This window comes from Thermobia domestica, chromosome 7 (genome assembly GCF_964235325.1).
Source record: "Thermobia domestica chromosome 7, izTheDome1.hap1.1, whole genome shotgun sequence".
NCBI classification, from domain to species: Eukaryota; Metazoa; Arthropoda; class Insecta; order Zygentoma; family Lepismatidae; genus Thermobia; species Thermobia domestica.
In genome coordinates this window covers 58,494,734-58,522,665 of record NC_137460.1, presented here as the reverse complement: position 1 = coordinate 58,522,665, position 27,932 = coordinate 58,494,734, and the positions used below count along the sequence as shown (strand labels likewise).

General features: G+C 35.6%; 1 protein-coding gene across 1 annotated transcript in view; it reads right to left on the bottom strand.

Moving 5' to 3' along the window:
- Positions 1 to 27,932, bottom strand: part of LOC145688880 (prostaglandin G/H synthase 2-like) — a 65,550-nt gene that overhangs the window by 11,242 nt on the left and 26,376 nt on the right. Inside the window, exons 6-7 of the mRNA XM_081763045.1 lie at positions 26,344 to 26,674; positions 17,960 to 18,246 (exon numbers count right to left, since the gene is read on the bottom strand). Of these exons, the coding sequence (XP_081619171.1) occupies positions 17,960 to 18,246; positions 26,344 to 26,674 (618 nt within the window). The remainder of the gene's footprint in view (positions 1 to 17,959; positions 18,247 to 26,343; positions 26,675 to 27,932) is intronic.

Sequence of the window (27,932 nt, the reverse complement as noted above, 5' to 3'; positions counted from 1 at the left end):
CGTGTTTGCAAACAAGTCATGATTATACTAACTACTGCCTACTTATTAACGATGTTATTACTGCTAAAATAATTGCGTTTCTTCTTACTTTCCTTATTCATTTTCTGTTAAAGATTATAGCTTCTTGTTCAAGACTTTTTATTATTAACTTTTACCGACTGTATTTTTCTACTTATAATAAGGAATACATATATTGGTTTATTTCGAAAATGTAAAAAAGAAGCAGACATCCGCTTAATGAATTAGGTCAGCCATAGCTCGTAGATTTCATGGTCTTTCACACAAATTCTATGCGAGGTCCAACCAAACTTGTGAAATCACCATCCCCGTAAAGGTCGTCAGCACAGTTGCAACTTCGTTTTTGTTGAAATAGTCAAGTAACAATATTTATATGGTTCAAGTCCTTTTTCTTTATTATTTCTTCTACTACTTTTAAATTTGAAAATTGAAAGAGCTTTTGTGTAAAGTGTATCCCTCTCATAGTGGGCTACTTACATGATAATGCACTACAGGCACTTCGTCGGTAACTTCAAACTTGAAATACTCATAACGGAATAAATTAAGTTGAGTTGATTTTAGTTTAGCGTCCCTTTCAGCAGCGAGGCTATATGAGACGTGGACCTACTGATTAACGTGGAATCGAACCCGGGTCTCCCACGCCAAAGGCACGTACGCTAACCGCTTAGCCACGGAGGAGCTCTCATAACGGAATAAACAAAATAAACAAAGAAAAGAAATAAACTGGCTCCCCAAAGACCCGTTTTTCCACAATATTAGCCACGGTTACCCCCTTTGCGGTCATATTAGTAAAGAAACGCAGTTTGTCCTTTACAAGATAATATTTCCTCGACATACATTTAGATTCTTTTTAAGAATAAATAATATACGATAAGCCAACACATTACTCACATATTTATCTTCGTATTCTCTTGTATTTCTTTCATTATAATATATTCATGGGCATATATAGATTGATCCTTTGGAACAAATGCTATAACTTCAATAAAAGTATTGCGGTTATGCTATGAGTTATCTATGATCTACATAGAACGGGACGTACGCAAGAGGTGTCATAGCAATAACCAAAACTTTCTTAATAATCTAGACATCGATAAGTTGTACACCAATAAATTCGTCATTAATCATTTCGGTTGAAATAAAAGAATATTATCTGTGGGGAATGTTTTTAATGTGTGTAGTTTTGATCAGTAGCGTCTATTTGAAACTTCCCAAGCACTGACTCATGACTAGGCATTGACAAATATTAACAGGTACATACCTTTTCTTATTGATGTAGTCTAGATAAGCAATATGATCCACACTAGTGACTAGGTGTTCCTCCTGATGGATTTTCGAAGCTACTACCCCGACTTTGGAAGAGCCCAGTAGTTTTGTTACTCCACTCGAGACGAGGTTATGGAACTTCCTGTACTCGTTGTGGAATACGTAAAGACGTAAACCTCTGAAATTCACTTCTGTCATCATATTTGTCAATGCATAGATCTTACGTGTTGAATTGTGAAAGCTAGCTGACTTCAGTGCTTGGCAATGATTTCAAAGACGGAATTACATAGCAGTTTTACAGATAAAGAATTAATTAATTAAACAGAATTTGATTTTTGAAATATCCATAATTTCCTTTCGCTGTTCGTTGAATGTCCTTTGAAGAACATTGAACTAAAATTACAATCACGGACAAAGTTTAACGATGATATCGATGAGCGTCCGTGAAAGTATAACAAATTGCCTACTTATAATACAGCAGATATAAAGTATATATATTCTCTTATTATTTGTGTAAGTGTTATTTTCTTACATACAATTTTTACTTTATGGTTTTCAATGAATAGGTTAGGTTCTCTAAAATAACGATGTGTATGACATGTTCCCTTTTCTGTACTTATAAATTTATTCATACAAAACTTAACATTTCGACTCATATTTCTTTGATTTACTAACTAGTTATATATTTTTCATTATCCATTTCGATAACCTGAGAATAGTTGTAAACTATAAATTTATAAAGTAAGTAGTCATAACTTCGAAATCAACATGTTTTCTTCTTAAATTTCTCATTCAGTCACTTTCTTTTAGAAAAAAATGTACTGTGTCTTTTTTACAATTGCAAACGTAATATAGAGTCACAATGATACAATTTAATGGCATATAAATATTATAATGTCTTATAAATGTTCGTTAAAATGTCATACATTAAAGCTTATACATACCACGTTTTTGATAAAGTTATTACAACCCGGTTTGGGTACAAAACCTCGCGGAAAGAACCTCGCGGCGACAACCTCGCGGACCAAAACCTCGCCTGGCCAAAACCTCGCCTCCCAAAACCTCGCGGCCCAAAATCTCGCCGGGCCAAAACCCCGCCTGGCCAAAACCTCGCCGCCCAAAACGTCGCGGGCCAAAATGTCGCGGGGCCAAAACCTCGCCACCCAAAACCTCGCGGGCCAAAATCTCGCCGGGCCAAAACCTCGCGCCCCAAAATATCGCCATACCCAAAATCTCGCCTGACCAAAATGTAAATGTTCCAACAGATGATAAGGATAACGGTATAAAAGACGCTGTTTCAGAAGAAGTATCACGGGTATTTGACCAAGTCCCGCCATACCATATGAAAATTCTATTTCTGTATTAGAGGATTTCAATGTGAAGGTAGGGCGACAGGATGTTTTAAACTGGGTATAGGGAAAGAAAGTCTGCATAAGGAAAGTAATGACAACTAACGAGGTTAGTTTCGTGAACTTTGGAACATCCAGAAACTTAAAATTTTAACAAAAATCTAATCATATTTATGAAAATATGAAACAATATATGAGTTTTTACGACGTCCCTTGATTATGTCCTATAGGTTAAAGGAGACGTAGATGACCAGGATGAAGGAAATGATCGAATAAAGAAAGTGGGAGGAAACGGGAATAACCCGAGAAAGCCCACGCACACGATGTTTTGTATATTATTATTATTATTATTATTATTATTATTATTATTATTATTATTATTATTATTATTATTTGTAATGTGGAATTGCATATTAGGAAACACATTGGGTAAATTTTAAAGAAAAGTTTCATTCGCGGCGAGGTTTTGGCACGGCGAGATTTTGGGCGACGAGGTTTTGGCCCGGCGAGATTTTGTCCCGCGAGGTTTTGGGCGGCGAGGTTTTGGCCCGGCGAGATTTTGTCCCGCGAGGTTTTGGGCGGCGAGGTTTTGGCCACGCGAGGTTTTGGCCCGGCGAGATTTTGTCCCGCGAGGTTTTGGCCGGCGAGATTTTGGGCGGCGATGTTTCGGCCGCGAGATTTTGTCCGTATACCTTACAACCCATTATGTATCAATAGTGGCGTCTTAGGAAGAAGGGCAATGCATTATACGACATTACATTAAGTTGGGGAACCGGTCAAAACCCCCACAGCCAAAACACCCACAGCCAAAACACCCACAGCCAAAACACCCACACTCAAGAAATGTCAAAACGCCCACACAAATGGACAAATCTCCCAAATACACGAACGGTCATAACCCCCACAGCCAAAACCCCCACACTCAAGAAATGTCAAAACGCCCACACGATCGGTCATAACCCCCACACAAATGGACAAATCTCCCAAACACACGAACGGTCATAACCCCCGCAGCCAAAACCCCCACACTGGTAATCGGTCATAACTCCAACACAAATGGACAAACCAGCCACACATAGCAACGGTCGCAATCCCCACATAAATGGACAAAACCCCCACACAAATGGACAAAACTCCCACATTCAGAAATTGTCACAACTGCCACACAAATGGACAAAACCCCCACACAATCGGACAAATCTCCCACACTCTGAAATGATCCTGGTTGTATGTCTTGCCCTTGTACTTTTTAATAACATTTTATATTCCACTTAAACTGATGTTGCAACTATTCTTCTTGCACTGTTTTCTAATGACAGAAACACTAAAGTGGGCGTCATAAAGAGCCGCAACAAAGACGTGCAATCACGATCATTTCAGAGTGTGGGGGATTTGTCCGATTGTGTGGGAGTTTTGTCCATTTGTGTGGCAGTTGTGACAATTTCTCCATGTGGGAGTTTTGATCATTTGTGTGGGGGATTTGTCCGTTTATGTGGGGATTATGACCGTTGCTATGTGTGGCTGGTTTGTCCATTTGTGTGGGAGTTTTGACCGATTTTGTGCGCGTTTTGACATTTCTTGAGTGTGGGGGTTTTGGCTGTGGGGGTTTTGACCGTTCGTGCGTTTGGGAGATTTGTCCATTTGTGTGGGAGTTATGACCGATCGTGTGGGCGTTTTGACATTTCTTGAGTGTGGGGGTTTTGGCTGTGGGGGTTATGACCGTTCGTGTATTTGGGAGATTTGTCCATTTGTGTGGGGGTTATGACCGTTTGTGTGGGCGTTTTGACATTTCTTGAGTGTGGGGGTTTTGGCTGTGGAGGTTTTGACCTAGACCCATTAGTTGCATCGCTTTTGGTGTTCTTTTAGGTACCTCATTGCAACCACAACCTTGAGCTACACCACGAGATGTAGAAACAGTAGAAACAACATTCTAGATAAGTGTGTTAAGTCTGGTGAAGATACTATTATAGTATTGAAACTTTACATTTTATACAGTTTTTTTACTAAAAAGTGCTGTACCTTGTCATGACAATTGAGTTAAATATAAAATTTGTTTACAAGGTCTACAGGTGGTTTATTTAACGTTAGAAATATTCTTTGAACATATCGTTGTGCATGTTAAGGAGATGCAAAGAATTTTCACCTATACAAAATTAAACATCACTTTCATTATTGCATACAGTAACTGTTTACATATACTTAATTTTCAACTCTTTTCATCTCTGAAGCAAAAAAAAAAGATAATTTTTCTAGATATATTTATTTCCTTTCTACAGAAAGTAATTTATTACTTGAATTATTAAAGGTAAACTAAAATATTGCTCTGAATTTTACCACTATTTTACGTATTTATTTACCACTATTTTACGTATACGTAGTTCCTCGTTATGAAGTTTCCCATTCCCATTCATCTTGGGTCCGAATATTCGTCTGAGCATTTTGTTCTCAGATACTTTACGTCTATGTTCTTCCCTCAGAATAAGCGACCATTCCTCAACAGAATTCGCGACGACAAGAGATTTTGAACTGAATAATAACACGAATTTCCTGTTTTTAGTCGACATTTAATTTCTTCGTGAATAGGATTTTCGTCTGTTAATATTGATCCTAGATATTTTAAAGTATCCACTCTATCAAAAGTATTATTTAATATTTTAACGCATTCATAATTTCCCGTATTACGATCCCGACGCACTTTCATGTATTTAGTTTTCTCTGCATTTACTTCTAAACCTTTGTCCCTGCAAGCGTTTAATAACACCTCTGCATTTCTTTCTATTGTTCTCCTATCATCTATTAAATTTACATCATCAGCGTACGCATAGCCTGCTGAACACCGTTCAGCTCTAGGCCCTGGTTGCTATTTTTGATTTTCCTTGTAGCGTATCCCAGGACAAAGTTGAATAATAATGGCGACAACGCATCTCCTTGTTTCAGGCCATTCTCCACGTGAAAGCTCGTGGCCAAAAATTTTCCTATCTGGACTTTATTTTGGGATTTATTTAAACATGCTTTAATTGATCTAATTAGCTTTTCCGGCATTCCAAATTCTGTAAGAACGATGTACAATGTTTCTCTCCTAACCTAGTCGTAAGCCTTTCTAAAATCAATAAATAGTTGATGTACCGGGCTACTGTATTCCCACTTCTTTTCGAGTATTTGGCGAATGGTAAATATTTGGTCGATAGTTGATCGATTTCTTCTAAATCCACACTGATAATCTCCAATAATTTCATCTGCGTATGGGGCCAATCTTGCTAATAGAATGTTCGAAAGGATTTTATAGGATGTTGACAGAAGAGAGATGCCTCGATAATTATTACAGTCAGTTTTGTCGCCTTTCTTGTAGATTGAAACAATGATTGATTCTTTCTACTCTTGTGGCAATTCTTCCTTGTTGTAGATAAGGAGAATGAGTTTGTGTATCTTGTTCCATAATTTTTCACCTCCAGCTAAAATTAACTCAGCCGGAATTTCGTTTACACCCGGAGATTTGTGTTTCTTTAATTTCTTTATAGCGATTTCTACTTCTATTCGGTTGGGTTCTGGAATATAAGGTTCTGCGGTGAGTATCTCCCTTTCTCCACGCACATTTGTTTTTGACTGGGTGTTAAGCAAATCGTCAAAGAAATCTTTCCATCTATTTAAAATGCTATCTGTATCAGTGAAAACTGTTCCATCAGCTTTCTTTAATGTATAAGCACGAGGTTGATAGCCTTCCTTAAATCCGTTGATCTCTTTATACATCTCTCGAATGTTTTTATTTTTACTATTATTTTCAAGTTCTTAAATTTTAGCTTTCAAAAAATCGCGTTTCTTTGTTTGGAAGTTTCCCGCCTGATATCGACGAAATTTTGTGTAGTTATTTCATTCGGATTTTTTAGCCAACATAATTTTGCCTGTTTTCTCTTCTCTGCTAGATCGAACCATGGTTTGTTCCTACGTATTTCCGTGTACCAATTTTACTTTTAAGAGAGGATGCTTCGTAAGCAAAGAAAAGAATCCAATTGCTGGAATATTTTTCTCCATAATCTTAAGGTTACATCTGTTAACTAAAGAGTATATGACATGCGTCAGATTTCTGTAACGATTCATGTAGTGTTATTGAGATTATCATCATTTTGGTCAAACAGTATTGTTGCGTCATACATAATTGATATTCTTTCTTTATAGTTTTGGGGAAGTCATTTATATTATTATATTATTATAAAACAATTTTAACGTTGATCTTTGTGGATGCCTAATTAGAAATATACCAATTATAAATATGCGTATATTCAGATTTAAGAATGTGTTCACGGCAGTGATTTGTAATACTGATATGTACAACTACTTCACCTACATAGCCTAATATATAATATAGTCCACAACAGTTGATCAGATTCATCTACCGTAATATGAGTTTCATCTCCCTTCTCTAGAATAAGGCGTACTTAGTATTTTGTTTCGAGGGGCTATGCCCAACACAAGGAAGGAAGTCGGAGTGCAATTGCCCATCTGAGTTTGAGAATTAAATATATTTTAATTTATGCATAAATTGAAGTTATAGTGGCAAGAATTGCAGACCGATAAATCCTATATATGATATGATACAAAAACTTATGAGTGAATCTAACCCTTTATTCTATCCATACAAGAAAAAGGAAGCATCCTCTTGGCCTTCCTAACTTCCTTGACTAATTATTCCCCCGGTTTGATTTTCTTTAATTCAAATATTCCCTTCTTTTAAAAATAACTAAACGATATATTTTTTCCTTTATTATAATAACTAAAGTCCTGTCATGTTGATATCCGCACATGTTGGTGTGGAACACCAGTTTCGCTTATCAACTCCTCTTAGTTTTGGTGTTACTGATGACGGCCGACTTGAATCACAACTGACAACGGTCGATAAAGTATGATAGGCAAATGAAAGAAAATAACGTCCAGAAAAAGAAACAGAAAAGTAGAAAGGACGAAAGAAAGAACAAAAGAACGCAGTTCTTACATGGAATGAAATTTGACAAATACAGTATTATTTCTGAACAAAGAGCATAAGAAAATGGAAAGTCAATTGCATTCTTAGAAATGGTAAGAAGGATTATTGTTGTACGTGGAATGCAAAAAACTAACAAATTTATTTCGGGGGGGGGGACTTGAGCCCGATAGCCTCCTAAATACGCCACTGAAGACAATTCTGCTCCTCTGATTCTTCACAGCATTGTTTTTCAACTTCATAAATATTTTGAACATCGCTTATATATATATATATATATATATATATATATATATATATATATATATATGAGTACGGTCTTACTCGTCCCAACCAATGTTGAAGACAGATTTGCGCCGATGCGTCCTACCCTTATGCCGTGTAAGCTAAAGGATATGGTAATGATAAGAATGAATGAAAAATAGTGTAATGAAGAAAATGGGAGGAAGAAGAACCCCGAGAAACCTCAGACCCACTGTGTTTGTCCACCACAGAATCCACTTCGCGCGAGGAAATTCTGAAGTTCAGGAAACACAAATATAACATCAATTTATAATTTTTATTGTGAAGATCCGAGAAAGTAGCTGCACAGAGACTGACTTATATACTTGTTTCTCTTTGACAAAATTACAACTGAAGTCATCAGAGTAGATTGTAATTAATTTCTTAATTGTGACACTGTCATCCAAAGTGTTTACTCTGAGAATTGCTTGAAAAGTCAGGTAAATATATCTCATTTCTGTACACCGAGAATCCACCTGAGATACGATCTTGTGTACGATTACATCAAAAAGCCAATATTTTAAATTGTTCTTCTCTGATTTCTTCTCGGAGTGGTTCAGTATCAAATGCGGGATTCAATTTCTTACATTGATATGATCTAGATTTTATCTTCAAACGTCCGGAAGAATTAATGGTTGTAACTTAGAGAAATGTAACCTACCCGTTTCTTCTGCCATAGGTTTTATAGTCTTAAATCGTACACAGGGCTCCCTTGTGGCTATGTGGATAGCGTACGCGCCTTTGGTATGGGAGACCCGGGATCGATTACCGGCGGAAACTCATGTGTATCGAAAACTATGTTAAGTTGTAGGCCCAAGGCTCATAGTCTTCTGCTGAATGGGATGCTTAACTCAAATCCACTCCAATTCGTGTACATTCCATCTTGTTTCAGAAATGCTATGGAGGGATTGCCGACCCTTGTATTTTAATAATCTCTGTGGGACAGATTTGATTTTCAGTCTTAGCGTCCCGTTCATCATCGAGGCTATATGAGACGTGGACCTACAATTTAACGTGGAATCCGAACCAAATAAGCTTCCGCCAAGAATCAAACCTGGGTCCCTACGCTAACCGCTCATCCACTAGGGAGCTCTTTATGTGGACTTGAAAATACCCCAGTAACTATACATAAGTCACTAAATTTTTGTATTACCAATAGACTAAATTTTTCTCCTTTCACCAAAGGTGTTTAAAAGATCGCTAAATGCAGATTTTTAAATCTAATTTTAATTTTATCTCTAAAGGTTATGAAATATATACATATATATCTCGCGTATCGCGCTCCCTCTAGAAGGTTTGGGTCCACATTTATCGGGATTCCTATACCCCCTTATTGTTAGTCCTGATGATATGCCTAGATTTAACGTTGGCTACACAGTCGAACACAAACAAATTGTAGGCAATATCAATTTTGAAAATGCACTTGGAGAGTTTCTAAGCAAACAAATTATTATATTGAGTGCTTGAACTCACCTTGAATAAATTTAACTGTGGCGTGAACAGCTGATAGCGTAGTAACCCAATAACGTGCTTGTGACAATTCGTATTGTATGCATTCTGTTTATAATATAATAGATTTGATCATTATAATATGCTCATCTGGCAACCCTTAGCTTATAAGTCGATTTTGTATAAGTCTTCACGATTGTGGTATAAGATAAGCTAGAGAGAACAATACCGTGGAAAACAACACCAAAATGGAGTCATGGCAAACAACACGTAATAGCAATTTGATATTTTACATGGTTTAGGAGATGTGATAATGAATGTTAATGTTGGCAATACTGCTAAAAGTAGTGAAATTAGGAAAATATGTAGTAATCACGACTCCCAAAAACTGTTGGTCAAGTGTCAAAAGTACGAAAACAAACAACGATCGTTTTAAAAATTTCTCGCAACTACGTCATTTTAAGAAGTATTGCCAACTGTAACAAGTATAGTGTAATGTCCAAGAGGTCGAGCACCCAAAAAATATAACCTCAGTGCGAGAAATGGGGCAACCACTCCAGCAAATAACAAGAACATTCATTTTTAACAGTTATAAATTCATCAAAATTAACATATAAAAACAAACAAATTATCTCATTGCGTTAGAGCATGTACGATTTATTGAACTTTTACATCATGTCTCTCCGGTCTTCATAAAATAACCAACTTTTTTTTTTTAACATATACTGAGTAAACGTTAAAGTTATTTTAAATGGTTACCTCGTTCAAATCCTTAAATATCTGGGTGATGATTTGATTACTTTCTATTAATTACTTTTAGTTTGTTGCTTGATATTCATAAATACTTTCTTTCTGTATGCTTTTTACTAGACTATCCAGTTATTTGATGATAATACAAACAGAGTTCGGTGTTTTCCGTTTGGCAGATTTGGTAATTGGCAGATTTGGTCATTGGCAGATTTGGTAATTGGCAGATTTGTCAATTGGCTGATTTGTCCATTTTCACGATTGGCGCATATGGTCATTTTCGCGTTTGGCAGATTTGGTAATTGGCAGATTTGGTAATTGGCGGATTTGTCAATTGGCAGATTTGTCCATTCTCGTCATTGGCGCATTTAGTCATTTTCGCGTTTGGCAGATTTGGTAATTGGCAGATTTGGTAATTGGCAGATTTGGTAATTGGCAGATTTGGTACTTGGCAGATTTGGTAATTGGCGGATTTGTCCATTGGCTGATTTGTCCATTTTCACAATTGGCGCATTTGGTCATTTTCGCGTTTGGCGCATTTGGTAATTGGCAGATTTGGTAATTGGCGGATTTGTCATTTGGCGGATTTGTCCGGGTCCCGAAATTTCCATTGAAAACGTTTGGCAATCGCATACAGAGGAGCATCACAAGTAATAACTGGTGTTAAGATAACACTGCTCTACAATGATTTTGCTGTTTGGAAACTATTAACGTTTTCTTAATGTTTTTGACCTGAGAAATCCAAAAATATAGTTAGTTTTGCTCTATCACGTACAATTTTCTCATAATAGTGGGGAGGAAGAGAGGAAAATAGCCTTATAAATGTGTATTTCGGAAGAAGTACTGATTACGCCTATAGTTACAAATATAAAAAGGTACTTTCGATGTCATATCCTTATGATAATCTTTGAATTTGTAATGATGATAGTTACTTATTCTGCTAACATTGAAAAAAATATGTACAGTATCTGGTAGATGACGGAGTGATATCACAACGCGTTACACGTTGAGAATGTAATAACAGCGCTATGTAAGCTGTAATTGCCAGAACTAAGGGTCGCCGTATGTTTTCTTGTGAGATTTGAAGGGTGTGCTTCTTCGCAACAGCAACCAACGACCCTCTATATCCATTACTCATTCTGTACATTTAAAGGAGATATACGAAAATATAGAAATGATTTTGAAAAAAAAAAATCAAATACGAGGATCATCAATGGTTATTGTACGGCGATGTAAAGGTGATATGTATGATTCTTGGACAGCAGTAAAGGTACACCAAATATCCATGCCACATTCGCGATTGGGACAGCAGAGAACGCGATAAACACTGTACTCAAACTGATTAGCCTGTCTAGTAGAAGAAACAAACGAGAAAAAATGGCCTAACCCGGAAATAATTGCAACACAAATGGTTTTTTTGTCTATCACGTCCAAATAGCGTTGCTAATAATATATTCAAAATCCGCTTTCGTAATGCTTGGGGAAAGTCCGCCATCTTGGATTCAATATGGCGGCCACACCGAGACATCGACTCACACTTAAATGACAATATCTACTCACAAATTTAAGCTGAAAACTTCGTTCATGCGCCATTTTCAAGATAATAGCATACCTTAAGGGATGCAAGTTTGCATGCCTCTATGTACCACCGCCATATTGAAAAATGACGGCGATTATTAAAGATATAGTTTTTTTTTTTTTTCAATTGGCAATAATGTTTATTGGCAGATAACTCAGAAACTAACAGAGATATGCAGAAATTTCTTGAAATAAACGTAAAAGCTCATGATCTTAGCTTTCCAACGAGGGTACTTCTGTTCGTTTATCTTACAAAGTAACGGAGCTAGTCGAATTTATGCGGCACTGGGTGTGCGATTTTCGATAATATGACTTTTTTCTCAGGTTCCTGCTAGAAGCTAAGTAGATGTAGTATACGGATTGACCAGTAAATAATTGCAACACAAATAATTTTTGAACCAGGATGCGTAACAAGGTGTATTTAGCGACATATTAAAAATCTTCTACTCACCTCCTTGGAGAAAATCCTCCGAAATTTCGTTGAAATATGACTTCTGAGATTTCGTTCAGATGTCGCTACAGATCGCGATAATCCATCATTGAAATGAAAGAAGATGTGAAAAATTGCTCAAAATTACGACATTTCTTCAGTCCTTGTTATGGTTAACGCTACATGTCTATTTGAAAGGCAAGAATTAAAACAGTGTAGCAACCTCTTCACTGAAAAAATTGTCCTCGTCTTTACAAAGTTTACACCGTTTTCCACATTATCACAAGTTTCTTCCAGGCAATTGTCACTAATTTATATTAGTAATAGATCACGTTTCTGGCATGAATACTTCATGTTTCTATTGTTTTCATGTATGTGTATATATAATGGATAACAATTAAAACAGTGTAGCTATCTAATCATTAAAATGAATGATCATCTTCATAAAATTCTAGAATTTCTTTACACATTGCACAAGTTTCTCTCACATAATGCCCACATTCAATGTACAAACTATATCTACTTTGCACCGCATACGTGAATGTTCATACCTTATATGCATATTCAATACATAAAAACTACATTAATAACTAAAACTAATAATTTTCATTTTCAAAAACTTCAGTTTTGTCTCACATTATCAAAATATTTAACCAGAAACTGATCACAAATTGATGTACAAAACTGTCCATACTCCTTGCATCAATACACCATACTGACAGTTTTCTGCGGATATGTATATTTAGTAAATGGCAAATAAGCAACACACCAACCTAATTACTAAAACAAGTCGTCTTCATTGTCAGAATGCTCTGATTCCCTTTCTACATTATCACAAGTTTGTCCCAGACACTGTCCACAAAATGATGTACAAAACAGACCATACTTCTTGCAAGAACACTTCATGCTTATACAATTTCCATGACAATTACAAGGAATGATTTCCAGTATATTATGAGGAGCAGGTTTCCTGTCCATCATCACTGGAAAATACATTCCCTTATGTAGTCGCCATCCCCAATCTTCTGGTCGCATTTGAGAGGATAGACTCTTCCATTATTTGATTTGGTAGTAAACACGCAGAGAATGATATTTAAGTGCATCAGAGGTAGGGGGAAGGTTTTCTGGTCGTACAAAATCTGTTGCTGTACTGATTTTGCTAGAAAACATTCTTATTCTTAAAGCAACAAGAGATTCATCTTCCTTGCATTTGTACAGCCTTGCTGTTGCCTGTTCTCCAGCACGAATAATTTCTTCTTTAAAGGCACTTTTAGAATTAAAAATAGAGATGGATTTCTAAAAGGCCTAATCGGAATTAGCTAGTTGTAATGCCACTTGTTTTCCTTTTCCAAAAAATCGTGATGTATCACAACCAAGAAATGCATGGATACATAGAAGATTGTTACAGAGTTCGCCAAGGCCTGTTTTCGTAGATTTAATGTCCCAAAGCCTAGTTTCTGTTTTATAAAACAAAGCATTCGTGTTTGACGGTGATAGACTTAGGAGAAGAATGAGCAGATCAATATCATTTCCAACAACCCAAGTATCTTGGTTTCGTGATTCTTGAATAGCTGTGTTGACTATCAGTGTGTCAGCATCCTTGTCTGAATACAAAACTTGAAATCCAACAGCAGAAAGCTCCAAACCCAATTTTCGAATTAGTCTCTCCCTTTTCATAGAAAGTTTCATTTCTGGAGAAAGGAGCACTTCAGGAGCGCTCAAACCTCTAGTTCTCCTTAGGTGTGTGCAATCCTTTATCGATGGACCACTAATGTAACCATCGAAAATAACTGAAGCGTCACTGAAGTGTGTCTTCATGTAAGAAACGTAGGACTCAAATACTGTTTTGAATGTATGATTCACTGGCCAATTGACCTGGTGGAGCAACCACCCACCGTCAATCACATATTTACAAGACGTTGGTGTATTTGAAGGTGAACTTGTCATTTTCCATAAAGCATTAGCCAGTGCTGATTTATTTGCTGGTCGTAGATTCTCATAATCTTTAAATAAAGTTCTTGGAACAGAACAAAGCTCATAGGAGAAAACGTCTTCTAGATTCATGTTTCCTCTCATAGCAACAATTGCTAATCATTGAAAAAGCTTGTTATGTTCCATACTGATTGATCCGGTACTCGTATGTATGGATTTCTTGTCTGCCATTGTAATGGCTTTATCCTTCTTCGAAAATATGAATGAGTCTGACGAATTTTCCTTCATTTTCAGTAAAATATTTTGTCCAACACACTTTGCTTTATCAACATTGACACGATCTTGGGCAGCTAAACCGTTCGTAATATTAATAAGTTCCTCTTCAGTTCGGAACGGCTGACATAATGTTAAGAAATCAAGTTTTTTTTGGTATCAGCTGCATCCCTACTCATCCTCTTCAATGAAATATCTCTATGCTGGTTGGTGTGCTGCTTATTTGCCATTTACTAAATATACATATCCGCAGAAAACTGTCAGTATGGTGTATTGATGCAAGGAGTATGGACAGTTTTGTACATCAATTTGTGATCAGTTTCTGGTTAAATATTTTGATAATGTGAGACAAAACTGAAGTTTTTGAAAATGAAAATTATTAGTTTTAGTTATTAATGTAGTTTTTATGTATTGAATATGCATATAAGGTATGAACATTCACGTATGCGGTGCAAAGTAGATATAGTTTGTACATTGAATGTGGGCATTATGTGAGAGAAACTTGTGCAATGTGTAAAGAAATTCTAGAATTTTATGAAGATGATCATTCATTTTAATGATTAGATAGCTACACTGTTTTAATTGTTATCCATTATATATGCACATACATGAAAACAATAGAGACATGAAGTATTCATGCCAGAAACGTGATCTATTACTAATATAAATTAGTGACAATTGCCTGGAAGAAACTTGTGATAATGTGGAAAACGGTGTAAACTTTGTAAAGACGAGGACAATTTTTTTCAGTGAAGAGGTTGCCACACTGTTTTAATTCTTGCCTTTCAAATAGACATGTAGCGTTAACCATAACAAGGACTGAAGAAATATCGTAATTTTGAGCAATTTTTCACATCTTTCATTTCAGTGATGGATTATCGCGATCTGTAGCGACATCTGAACGAAATCTCAGAAGTCATATTTCAACGAAATTTCGGAGGATTTTCTCCAAGGAGGTGAGTAGAAGATTTTTAATATGTCGCTAAATACACCTTGTTACGCATCCTGGTTCAAAAATTATTTGTGTTGCAATTATTTACTGGTCAATCCGTATACTACATCTACTTAGCTTCTAGCAGGAACCTGAGAAAAAAGTCATATTATCGAAAATCGCACACCCAGTGCCGCATAAATTCGACTAGCTCCGTTACTTTGTAAGATAAACGAACATAAGTACCCTCGTTGGAAAGCTAAGATCATGAGCTTTTACGTTTATTTCAAGAAATTTCTGCATATCTCTGTTAGTTTCTGAGTTATCTGCCAATAAACATTATTGCCAATTGAAAAAAAAAAAACTATATCTTTAATAATCGCCGTCATTTTTCAATATGGCGGTGGTACATAGAGGCATGCAAACTTGCATCCCTTAAGGTATGCTATTATCTTGAAAATGGCGCATGAACGAAGTTTTCAGCTTAAATTTGTGAGTAGATATTGTCATTTAAGTGTGAGTCGATGTCTCGGTGTGGCCGCCATATTGAATCCAAGATGGCGGACTTTCCCCAAGCATTACGAAAGCGGATTTTGAATATATTATTAGCAACGCTATTTGGAAGTGATAGACGAAAAAACCATTTGTGTTGCAATTATTTCCGGGTCAAACCGTATATTGCCTCTACTAGTCGGGAAAAGTACCAATATAGGAAGTAAAAATGTGAAAAACGTCTGCCTCGTACACCCTTCGAAAGTCATATTACCACCTTTGTATATTAAACTGGGCCCAATGAAATAATTTGTCAAATTTCTGAATAAAGATTGGTATTGCTTCCAGTATCTAGTGACAAAATTCTCAGAACTTTCAAGTGCTAAGTTAAAAGAAGGAATCTTCATTGGTCCTCAGATCAGAAAGTTGTTTAACGACTCAGACTTTGAACATTGTATGACAAGTGTTGGAAGGGAAGCATGGAGTGCATTCAGGGATGTGTGTCATAATTTCCTCATGAACAGCAAACACGAAAATTACAAGTACATTGTGTCTAATATGCTCCAGAAGTTTAAAAACATTAAGGTGGAAAATGAATCTTAAGATTCATTTTCTGCATTCTCATTTAAACAGCTTTTCTTCTAGCTTAGGTGATTTAAGTGAAGAACATGGTGAAAGATTTCACCAGGACATCAAAGCAATTGAATGCAGGTATCAGGGACGTTGAAGTACAACAATGCTGGCGGATATTGATGGACGTTGGTATGTGAAGATTCACGAACTACTCACCAAAGAAAGTCTGGCTTTAGGAGTTTCCAAGTGAAAAGGCAGAGACAAAAATGAGAGAAGTTGTATATCAATGACTTCAATAATTTAGAATGTAGATTAGTTATTAAGCAAAATCATGTTCCTTTGTTAGAAATATATAGTTATACTTTTACTCTATATTAGAAGCATTGCTGTGTAAATAGCACGATTTACTCAATTATGTTTTCCGGTATGTGAAAAAACCTGACATGATGGGGGAAAACTGATTTCATTTTCGTAATTAGCAACCTCAAATTATATAAAATCAGGTGTCATATCAAAAACAGCTTTCAAAAAGTTACATTTTGTTGAGCAGTGTAATTTATAGAATCGGCTTACTGATATTGCATGTCTTATAGTAGATGAATGTGCCATATTTGAAAACACAGATAGTAATGCACGATGAGTTAAGTGCTTTTCCATGTAGTCTCCTAATAGAGACCTAGCACAAAATGCTCCCTCACGAGACATTCTGTATAGACCATTGAGCATCTTTCGAGATCTCACACTTTACATGTTGAAGACAATCTTTTGTCTACTCTGAAAAATCGTATTCTACATAGTTGATAAGTACTGGCTTATCACTTTTAGTAATAGCTGTAATTCGCTGAATTTGAAAGACTGGTCTAATTATTTCACGAAGGTCTGCAACTGTCCTAGCAGTTGATTATTCTTTAAGCCTCTCCCCATTTTGTCTTCACATTCTACAAAATGCAGTTGGAGTGAATTCCAGTCCCATCTAAAGAACTAACGGACTTCGTTATCAACAGTACCTGTGGTAAATAAATATTCCTTTCCGAAGTTCAGAGAGACAGACAGCTCCTACTTCTCAAAATAAAAAAAATTAAAAATCCTGATCTCACATTTAACTGCATGCTTCTGTCCGTATTAGATCATTTCGAAATTAAAAATTTGCGAGGCACACAGTCTACTTCACGTAATTCATTTGTTTTAGGCTTTCTAGTGTATTTATAATAAACTCAAAGTGCCAAAGATGGTATATGATGAAATAATTTTAAATAAAAAATTCGAAATTAAGAATAAAATATTTTTCATTGTTTTTTAAATATGGTTGCCAATTTCCAATACGGCTTCCGTAAACTTTGGGCCCTACCTCTAGATTTATTTTACCAAATGTAAACAAATATCCCTGAAAGTATCACCTCTTTTTCCGGAAGTGCACAACATAATATCTTATTTGCGAAAATCATATTTTTAAAAATATTTTCCAAACGAAATGATCACAATATGTGTAAAGATTTCACATAATCTCAATTGCCATAATTGTCAGATATTGAATTTAATAGTTTTATTTTCTGAATTACGTAGTACAAAAGTAGATTATAAAGAATTAATAATATTTAAAAAAATATATTTAATATACTTTTTCTTCATTATTGTATTTTAAAATGCAACAAATTAGTACTTACAGCGCCTGCTTTTTCTTTAGTCATCGCATCAACGAAGTTATCAAATCCATGTTCGAAAACTGGATCAGTGTTATATAGCATTTCTGTTAACTCATACCTAACACCTTCAACTGTTAGGTAATCCGATACGAAAGTATGCCAATGGTAGAGGTGATCAAATTCAACTGTCATCCTATTACTGTATTGATAAACTTCATTATGCAAAAGCTCTGGTTCAAACGTCAAGCGAAGATTATACTGGGTCAAATGTTGGACATATTCTTCGATTGTTAGCTTCAGAGTTTCTCCTGCAATATTTAATTAAACAGTTTTCAAGTAATTGAAGGTAAATAAATATTAGGCCTATACTGAATGCCAATTTCAACTTACTTCCTATAAAGAAAGATTTATTCACGTGTTACATTCTTGCACAAATCATTGAATGATAAAATTTACTATGCTAAGTTTTAAAGCGTTTCATTCAGAAACACGGGAACAAAAGAATGTCCTGTTCTGTTTGAACCGGCTCATTGACGCGAACGTTATCGAAGTTTTTACCAATCGATTCGGTTGGCATTTGTCTGTCTGTTTCTTCCACGTTAACTCTTTTAAATCTTATCCTATTTTTATGAAACTTGGTATGTGCTTTCCTACTACTTGCAGAAATAGCCTTATTGCTTGAGATTGCAATCCAGTAAGAATAAGGGGGTAAAATTATTCATGTTGCAAGTTCGTACACACTGTTAAATTGATAACTTGACAAAGGTTTGTACCATTTAAAAAAAATGAGATATTGATGTTACGGTAGATCTGTGAGTTTATTTATGAATATTTCCAGTGAAGCAAACATTATCGCAATTAATATTTACTATTATAACTATTGAGATTGTATATTGTTGAATAGGACGATCCTCCCTCTCACTAATTTCAACCTCAAACTATAGAAGTAAATCTCTAATTCCGACAAAATGCACACAATGTTCTATAAATTCTGTGTGTGATTAACAAATATTCAGGAAAATATGTTATATAAAATTGGGAAGAATGCACTCCCTCGTTATTGGCCTATTTGAACTTCAAGCATTGAAACAACTGGAAATTCTCAGAAAAAAATTAGACCATATCCGATTTTTTTTAAATGTATATTTACGAAAGTAACCATAAAATATTTATTTAAACTTTCAGGGAGTGGTTAAGTGAGTCCTGATATTTGATTGACTTCAGCTGTAAAAGTGAGGATTATGTGAAAACCTTAATAAACACATCCATTATATTGTGTTAGAATCGAATAACGTTTACAAAAAATTACTATAGAGCATGGAGCCCACTCTCCAGTTCTCAATTTATTTCAAATTCAAGTACTGAGAATGCTTGTAAAACTTCAAAAAGCCATATTCAATGAAAATCTTTTTTTTTTTTTTTTTTTTTTTTTACGATATCTTGTTCATATGTTCAAACAGTGTTTCTTTCAGAAACAATGTTAAGGAGGGCACACTTGTATTCCGGGGAGCACTGATGTGTACTATTCTATTTATTGTTATATTAAAGACGTTGTATTTTGGTCTCCTCCGGGCGCATTCTCAGAGCTTCGGGGGCAGTGTCCGCCAAAAACATGTCTGGAAGAAACACTGTTTTTTAATCCGATGGTTGTATGGGAGTAACCCAAACCACCAGGCACGTATACGCAGGAATTTATTTCAGGAGGGATCCAAAACTTTTCAGGGAGTCCAGATTCAACATGAGGATAAATTATATTGAAATTTGCAAAATCAGCCCCTAAAATTCGACAAACTTTACAGAAAAGTCGGGATTTCGGTGGGGTTCTGATCTCCGTCCTTGTATGCTGTGCATACTGTGCTTACGTCCTTGTATACTGCATTAAGAGAAAACATACATTGCTCATGGTTGACTGATTCTAATCACAAGCACAGGGGATTATAGAAAAAGAGTAAAAAATATGCATAATGTGTCAAAACAGAATACTGCATTGTGGGACTCTAAAAACATCGGGGGAAGATGTGTAATACCATACTTGACTCATTTCAGCCTCATGTAGGATGATTTAATAGGAAGCCTTAAGAAAATGTGCGACATATTACAATTAAATCGAATAATTGTAACGGAAATTATCAAGAAACTTTAAAAAAAATCAGATAGGAGGTAATCCATATTAAATGAGGTTGGTCAACTCACTGTTCATTTTTAAACGATTTTAATCCCAAGCACTGCAGATTACGGAAAGTGACAAAGAAAATGTTTTCCAAGTCGAATGAATTTTAGAAATTTTTATCGTTGGACTTTAAAAGAAATATGGAGATAGGAAGGTAAATCCAATTCTTTACTCTTTACTGATTTTAACTCCTTGCAGAGGAGATAATTCGGAAACTTCAAATAAAATGTACGACATATTACGCCAAAATCGAATACTTCTTAATGAAGATTATCGTGCAAGATATTTTTGAAATTGAGGGTGGGGATGAATTCACAATTTCATTTCTGGCAGATTTTAACCCCAAGTTGGGGAAATATTCACAATACCATAAAGAACATATACTCTAAGTTGTGTCATAACCGAAACTTTTTTAAGGTGATTTATATTAGAAAATTGTCTTGCATGAACATGCGTAAACTTGCAACATGAGATTGCTTTTACTCCCTTTTATACCCCATACTATAATTTATCCATCCAAATAATAGGGCTATTTCTGCGAGTAGAAGGAAAGCACACAAAAGTTTCATCAAAATCGGATGTTTTATGAGAGTTATCGCGGAACAGATGGACGGATGCACGGGCGGACAGACACACAAATGCCAATCGAGTCGGAATAGTAGAAGCTACACTAACGCTAGCTTTAATTATCAGGAACTAAGTATTAGTTAATTATTTCTGTTTTTATTAGCACTAAAATGGTTCGACATGTTCGAATATTTATTATTGACAAATGAAGATATGGTACAGATTTACAATAGAAATTTCTTACCTTTTCACATACTCCTTGCCTTTTTCACATAGACTACTCCACTCTTACACTGTTACAAGAAAATGTTCAAACACAGATTTATTTTCTACAATGCAGAGTCAAAAAGTGTACTACTCTATCTCCACCAATCTTCTTATCTTACATTTTACATAAAAGAATTAGTACATACATTTGGAAAAATAATTTATTTCAAAAATTAAATATAGACGATTTCATTAACAATAGTGACACTTTCGTTTCTTTTGTTTGCAGCCCTTCCCATTTGTCTAGCGACTAGCACGTGCGACTTTGGTGTACGTGGTCCTGACTTGGATATCCGATGGGACAGCATTAACAAGAATTTTAGGAAACCTAAAAATGTATCAAAAGATTGAGATTTTGGCCAATAATTAGTTTTTGGATCAGGGGTCACAGACTTTTTGAACGGCCCCTATATCGAGTTTTCGTATTTTCTACGGAATAAGCACATCATACTGAATTAACACTCGGTTAGTCGCATGGGGTTCTGATTGATACAGCTGAACATTTCTCTACGCACATTTTTGACTGCGATGTCGCTCGCGGCGCCCGTTCCGTGTATTCCTCAAGCTCCACTCTACAAACCTATGAGTAGAAGAGTTCACGGTGACATTCGCACATAGCGCTGTAGTTACGGCTGTGTATCAGATAGAACGGTTGCGACTAATCGTGTTATAAAGAGGTATTTTATGTTTCAGTTATCTCAGTTTTTCTTCATTTATTTTTAGACAATTATTTCAAGTTTTAAGCTCACAATTGCTACTGTATATTATGGCAGAACGTGAACGTGAACGTGTATTTAATCTCAGTGATTCGATTGATGTTCCAGAAATTCGGAAAATATTGTTTGATGATGATGAGTCAATTCATCCAGCTGAAATCGAAGATTTTAGTGACGTTGCCGACACTGATGCAGAAGAATGTACGCCAGAAATACGTGAAACAGATTCTGAAACAGAAGAGAGTGGCACTGAAGAAGAAAGTGAACCAAATGAAGAACAACGTGACCCAAATGAGAAATTAGTGTACCTTGGTAGAGATAAAACTACAAAGTGGCAAATTGTTCCGCGTCAAATGAATAGACGAGTGCCTCCCCAAAATAAAGTTGTAAAGCTTCCCGGTGTGATTGGTGTTGCTAAAGAAGGTAAGACTCCATTACAGTGCTGGCAAAATTTTTTCACTGAAAAAATGCTTGAAGACATCGTTTGATATACTAATCAATACATAAATATCGTGCGGGGTAGTTTCAAAAGGGAACGTGATGCGGGTGATACCAATTTGTGTGAAGTAGAGGGGTTCATTGGTCTTCTTTATTTCGCCGGAACTTTGCACGCAAATAGACTGACACTGGACGATTTATGGGGAACTGATGGGGATTTTGTGGAAATATTTAGACAGGTTATGAGTCTCCGAAGATTTAGATTTCTGATCAGATGCCTCAGGTTTGATGACCGTACTAGACGAGACGAAAGAAAACAGGTGGACAATATTGCTGCTATTCGGGAACTGTTTACATGTTTTGTTGAAAACTGCCAAAAGAACTATTCTTTGTCCAATAATGTTACTATAGATGAAAAGCTGGATGCTTTCCGCGGCCGTTGCCGCTTCAAACAGTACATCCCTGCAAAGCCTGCTAAGTACGGAATTAAGATTTATGCATTGGTTGATGCAAAATTATATTATACTTACAACATGGAAATTTATGCAGGAAAAATGCCTGACGGACCTTATTCCATTAGTAACAAGCCGGCTGATGTTGTCAAGAGATTAGTGCAGCCCATAATTGGAACAGGACGAAATATAACTGTGGACAATTGGTTTACCGATTTGAACCTAATTGCTGACTTGAAAGTACGGAAATTATCATATGTGGGAACCATAAAGAAAAATAAAAGACAGTTGCCACTGGAACTTTTGAATTTAAAGTATAGGCCTGAAAAGTCAAGCATGTTTGCATTTTCGAATGATGGTACTCTCGTTTCCTATGTACCGAAGAAAAACCGAAATGTTTTAGTAGTATCAAGCCAGCATTTTGATGATCGTATAGACGAAACAAGTGAAATTGCCGCAAAGCCAGAAATGATTACCTTTTGTAATCAGACGAAATCAGGTGTTGTCATTTTGGACAGAATGTGTGCCTCGTTCAATGTAGCCAGAAATACACAGCGCTGGCCGTGTGTTGTATTTTTCTCGATGCTGAATATAGCTGGTATAAATTCACAAATAATCTTTCTTGGTAATGGTCAGGCTAAAATTACTAGGAGGCGTTTCTTGAAACAACTAAGCCATGAGCTTGTGCATGAGCAGCTCTGCAAGAGAAGTCTTCTAAATCAAGGGATTCCTTCTGCTTTGCAAGCGAGTCTGGAAGAGTATCGACCAGCAAATGTAGCAGATGAAGAATCAGTTGGTGAAGGAACTGAACGTTCAGAAAAGCGACGGAGCTGCGATTTATGTAGGAAGAACAAAAACCGAAGAGTGACCAGAACTAAATGCAAGAAATGAAGCCGACCAATTTGTCTCCAGCATATGGAACCCGTGTGCACCGATTGCTTTCCTCGATCAGAAACAATACCAGTTGAATCGAGTGACGAGTAAATGATTTGTGATTGTTTATATTTCTGTTTTTTGAATTCGAACTAACATGATATCAGGGGTATAATGACTTAATATAAGTTCATTTTTTCTATATACTCTCCTATACTTATTTTGTTTAGAGACACTACAACATTCCTAAGCAGTGTTTGTGCTTAGCAATATCATTCACGGAGGATTGAGATGTTATAATAATCTTGCTTTAGTTGTCTAGTGCTTTAGATTTTGAATAAATAAAAGCAATATGTAATATGTTTGTGTTTTAGATACAAAAGCATATAAAGAAGAAAGCTTCCAGAAGTTTGTGTATCAATCTGATACCTTGCGACTTATTCCGTGACTATTTTTTTCTTGAGCTACTGTGATTTCATAATGTTTTCATAATTTATTTTTTTCCTCAAATTAGAACATTTAAAACACAATGCGACGTAATTAATCACCGTAGCATAAGTCAATGCTTTCATGTTCTTTTTAAAAAAGATAATAAGAAATGACTAGTAGTAATAAATCAAATGGAAAAGCGAATGTATCAATCTGATACATTGCGACAAAGACCTTGGATCTAAATGTTGCGACTAACCGAGGGTTAACTGATACTTTGGGCTTCGCTACACAGGTATAAGGCATACAAGATTTTTTTATTGAAGTATAATGGAGAGGGGCTCCCGAAGAAAATTTTCTAGAGGTTGCCCATCTTCCTGGTTGCTATACTGCGTCTGGTATTTCTGGTATTTAATATACGTGGTTTTCTATATTACACATACATTTTCGTGAGCCAGAGGGGAGGGGTCCGGGCCCCACCCTGCCCTCTCCTTCAGGCGCCCATGATAATGGATCCTTTGATCCAAAAGAAAAAAATAAATGTGTTACGGTAGTTTAGATTCCATCTTAAAATGTAGGTCTACGTCTCAGTGCTGAAAACGTACGCGCTAAACATCAACAAGAAATTTTGTAGCACTCTGAAACATTGTACCATTCACAGATTTTCTGATAACATCGAATTTGTCAGACCCTTGACAAACAAAGAAGCAATTAAGGTGATAACATTAATAGCATAGGAATAGCATTGCTTCAATGCTGCAAACAGTGATGTGAGGTGGAAAATTTTCCCTTCTATACAAATATCACTGATCAAGTAACCATAAAATACTCATTCCTCAATTCCTCATTAACCATAAAATCTATTGACTTCATGCATAGAAATGTTAACAAGTGGAAGATCGTTTAAAGAATCTGAAAATTTTCATGGCTCAGAAAATTTTCGGTACTATGTAGGAACAGATGAAACAATTTTTCATGAACCGAAACATTTTCTGTCGTGTATGGAAAAATTGAAAAACCTTTTTATAAGTAGTAAAATAATCATCATTTTGAAGCAAAAATTAAAATAACTTTTTTTGAATCGGAAAGTTTTATTTCTCTATAGAAATAAATGAAAGGAATTTTCATGGATCGGAAAATTTTCATTATGATGTAGAAACAACTGGAAAAACTTTTCATAACATGAATAGTTTTGAATATTATGTATAGTGATGTTAGGTGGAAAATTTTCCACCATATTAAACTGCACATTGAACTATAAAATTAAATTACTGTAGAGGAAAGTTAGACAGCAACAAATTACAATTTTCCAATTAACTTTCGGGAACAGCAAAATTTTCTAATATTTCGAATTGCCAAGTAAAAACTTACATAGTGTTTCTCTCTCTCTTTCTCTGTGTGTGTGTGTGTGTTTGTTTGTTTGTATGTGTGTGTAAAGTGCATGGAACATGAATCGAGTTCATAGAGTACTAATATCCCATCCTATTGTTTAAAATGTAATAAGAAAGCAAAAAGAAACCTTTGTGAATTTATCAATTATTTCAAAAACAGAAAATTCCACTATTTCCTCATATATACGCCTGCCTATGTAATGAAATAACTACATAAAACTTCCAGTTACTTATGAAGATTATTTTTGTGACAGAAAATAAGAAGAAATGCTTTGATTTTATTGTGTTTAAAGCTATGAAAAAAACATAGTCTTACGCGTGTTAAATTAACGAAATATGATATTGTGAGATCAAAGGTGAATTTTGAGGGAAGAATACGTTAAAGTTTTTGAGATATTTTTACAGAAATAAAGAATCGTTAGATGTTCGCTTCATGAAACTTTTTTTTCAGACAATATTTATTACAAATACATTTTACGGCTAAACAACGATATAGGAATGAGTATGTTTTTATGAATCGGAAAATTTTCCAGGAAATATTCTGGAAAATTTTCCGTTTCAAAACTTTCCGGAAAATTTACATCACTGGCGGCAAAGTTCCCAGATAAACAGGTAGCAAAATTACAGACAATAATATGTAGCGCTAAGATTTTTAGTGTCAGTTTTCGTAGCAAGAAAGGGAGGGAAAATGTGCCAAATATAAGTCGATAAAAAGGGGATAAAAGGTGCTATTTCCTTCAACTACTTTGCGACCACTTATTCTTCTAATCGAGACAGTTATCCTTACCATACATACAAAGGGAAGAAAAATTAGCTGTTGTACTTAACAACATTGAGCACATAAGTTATTCTGTATGTTTCAAATTTGAAACAAAACATTTTTTGTAGGTCTAAAACTTCCTCATACAGGTACATCAAGAGACAAGGACGTATGCAAGAGATTTATAATTTATTTGTGCATTTTCTTTCTACGTCACAATACATACTAACCTTTATAAGAAGGAAAATTTCAAAGGAACAATCATGGCCTGAGATAAAAGTTTTTTTTTCTTTTTTTTTTTATATAGAACTCGAAAATTTAACTACCAATACTACTACTTACCGACTAGAATTATTCTAGCTGTCTCGTAAAGTCGGTTGTCTGTCCAATCGGGATGTTCCTTCTTGAGTACGTCACAAACTCGATTGTGTTCCCTTAGCCAAATGGTAGCAAACACAAACAAATGAGGAACAATTCCAAAAAATGGATGACCCATTGCAAACTTTCTGTGTGTAGTATTTGCTGGATACCACATTTCTACTCCAGGAGTTTTCGCCAAGTCTGGTGGAAAATCCTCTCCGCTTATTGTCTGAGTCTTCATTTTCCCGTCTTTGAAGCTTCTTAATGCATTGCGAGTGGCCTCATCCTTCCCATGGATTTGAGAAACGTCTACCTACAATTAATACATTGTTTTGAGAGATAATATGTTATGTAACTTATTTGCTACTTTTATATCTATACTACTATATAAAAGAGTAAAGTGACTCAGTCTTCAACATGCAGGCCAAATTATGTATATAGCAAGGAAACGTGAAATATGAACCGACAGTTTTTCTTGGGGAGGGGGGGGACAAAGACTCTTTTAAAATATGTGTCATGTCTAAGGGAATTTATTTATTCATTTCAAGAAGAGTAAAGTGACTCAGTCTTCAACATGCAGGCCAAATTATGTATATAGCAAGGAAACGTGAAATATGAACCGACAGTTTTTCTTGGGGAGGGGGGGGGGACAAAGACTCTTTTAAAATATGTGTCATGTCTAAGGGAATTTATTTATTCATTTCAAGACTATAATGTTTCGTGAATCTCGGAAGTTAAAGAGGTAAAACTCAGTGTAGGGGTATAACTTCTTCATTAAAATTATCGAACAGCTGCTTCAGTGTATTCAAAATTTCCGCTTCCAAAAGGGAAAGCAGACAATTTATGTAATATTCTAATTTCTCATTTCCAATTTCATACTCTCAAAATGCCAAACGTAAGGATTCGCTTAAGTTGGAGATAAGAAATTCAGTGACCTAGGTATAAACTTTTCCCCAAAAGAAACATACGAACTCGTATCATCATCATCATAGGTATTTGCTATTATTGGCGGATCACTTGCTGCAACTAAGAAGCTTCTATGCTCCTCAAACATCTTCGTCTTCAAGTACGATTTTTCTGTTTTGATATCGTCCATTAATTGTAGTTTTCGCCCCCTCCCTCCTTTTCCTGCCACCACATCCTCTAGCACGTTCCTCACGATACAGTTTCTTCTTAGCCAATGTCCCAATCACTTTCTCTTCCTCTTAATAACATTTAAATTGTTCATTTCTTCCTCCACTATTTCACCCTCTCATTCGTTTTCCGATTGACTCAGTTAATTCTCTCAAATTCTTCTCCACACCCACATTTCGAAACCTTCCAGTTGTTTTTCATATTTTTTTGCGTAATTTACATCGAACTCGTATGTTTCAAAATATTTAAACATTTCGTTTCTAAAGAAGGAAAGGGAAATAATCTGTATAACATTCTATAAAGGTAACCAAGAAAGTTTTGTCGCTTTTTATAGAGGTCTGTGTTCAATTGACCCTCACACCGTGAGTTGAATGCGAATAGAGATAAGGCGAAGGTCAGTTGTTGTGTGGGTATATCCAACATATTACTGGTTGTGG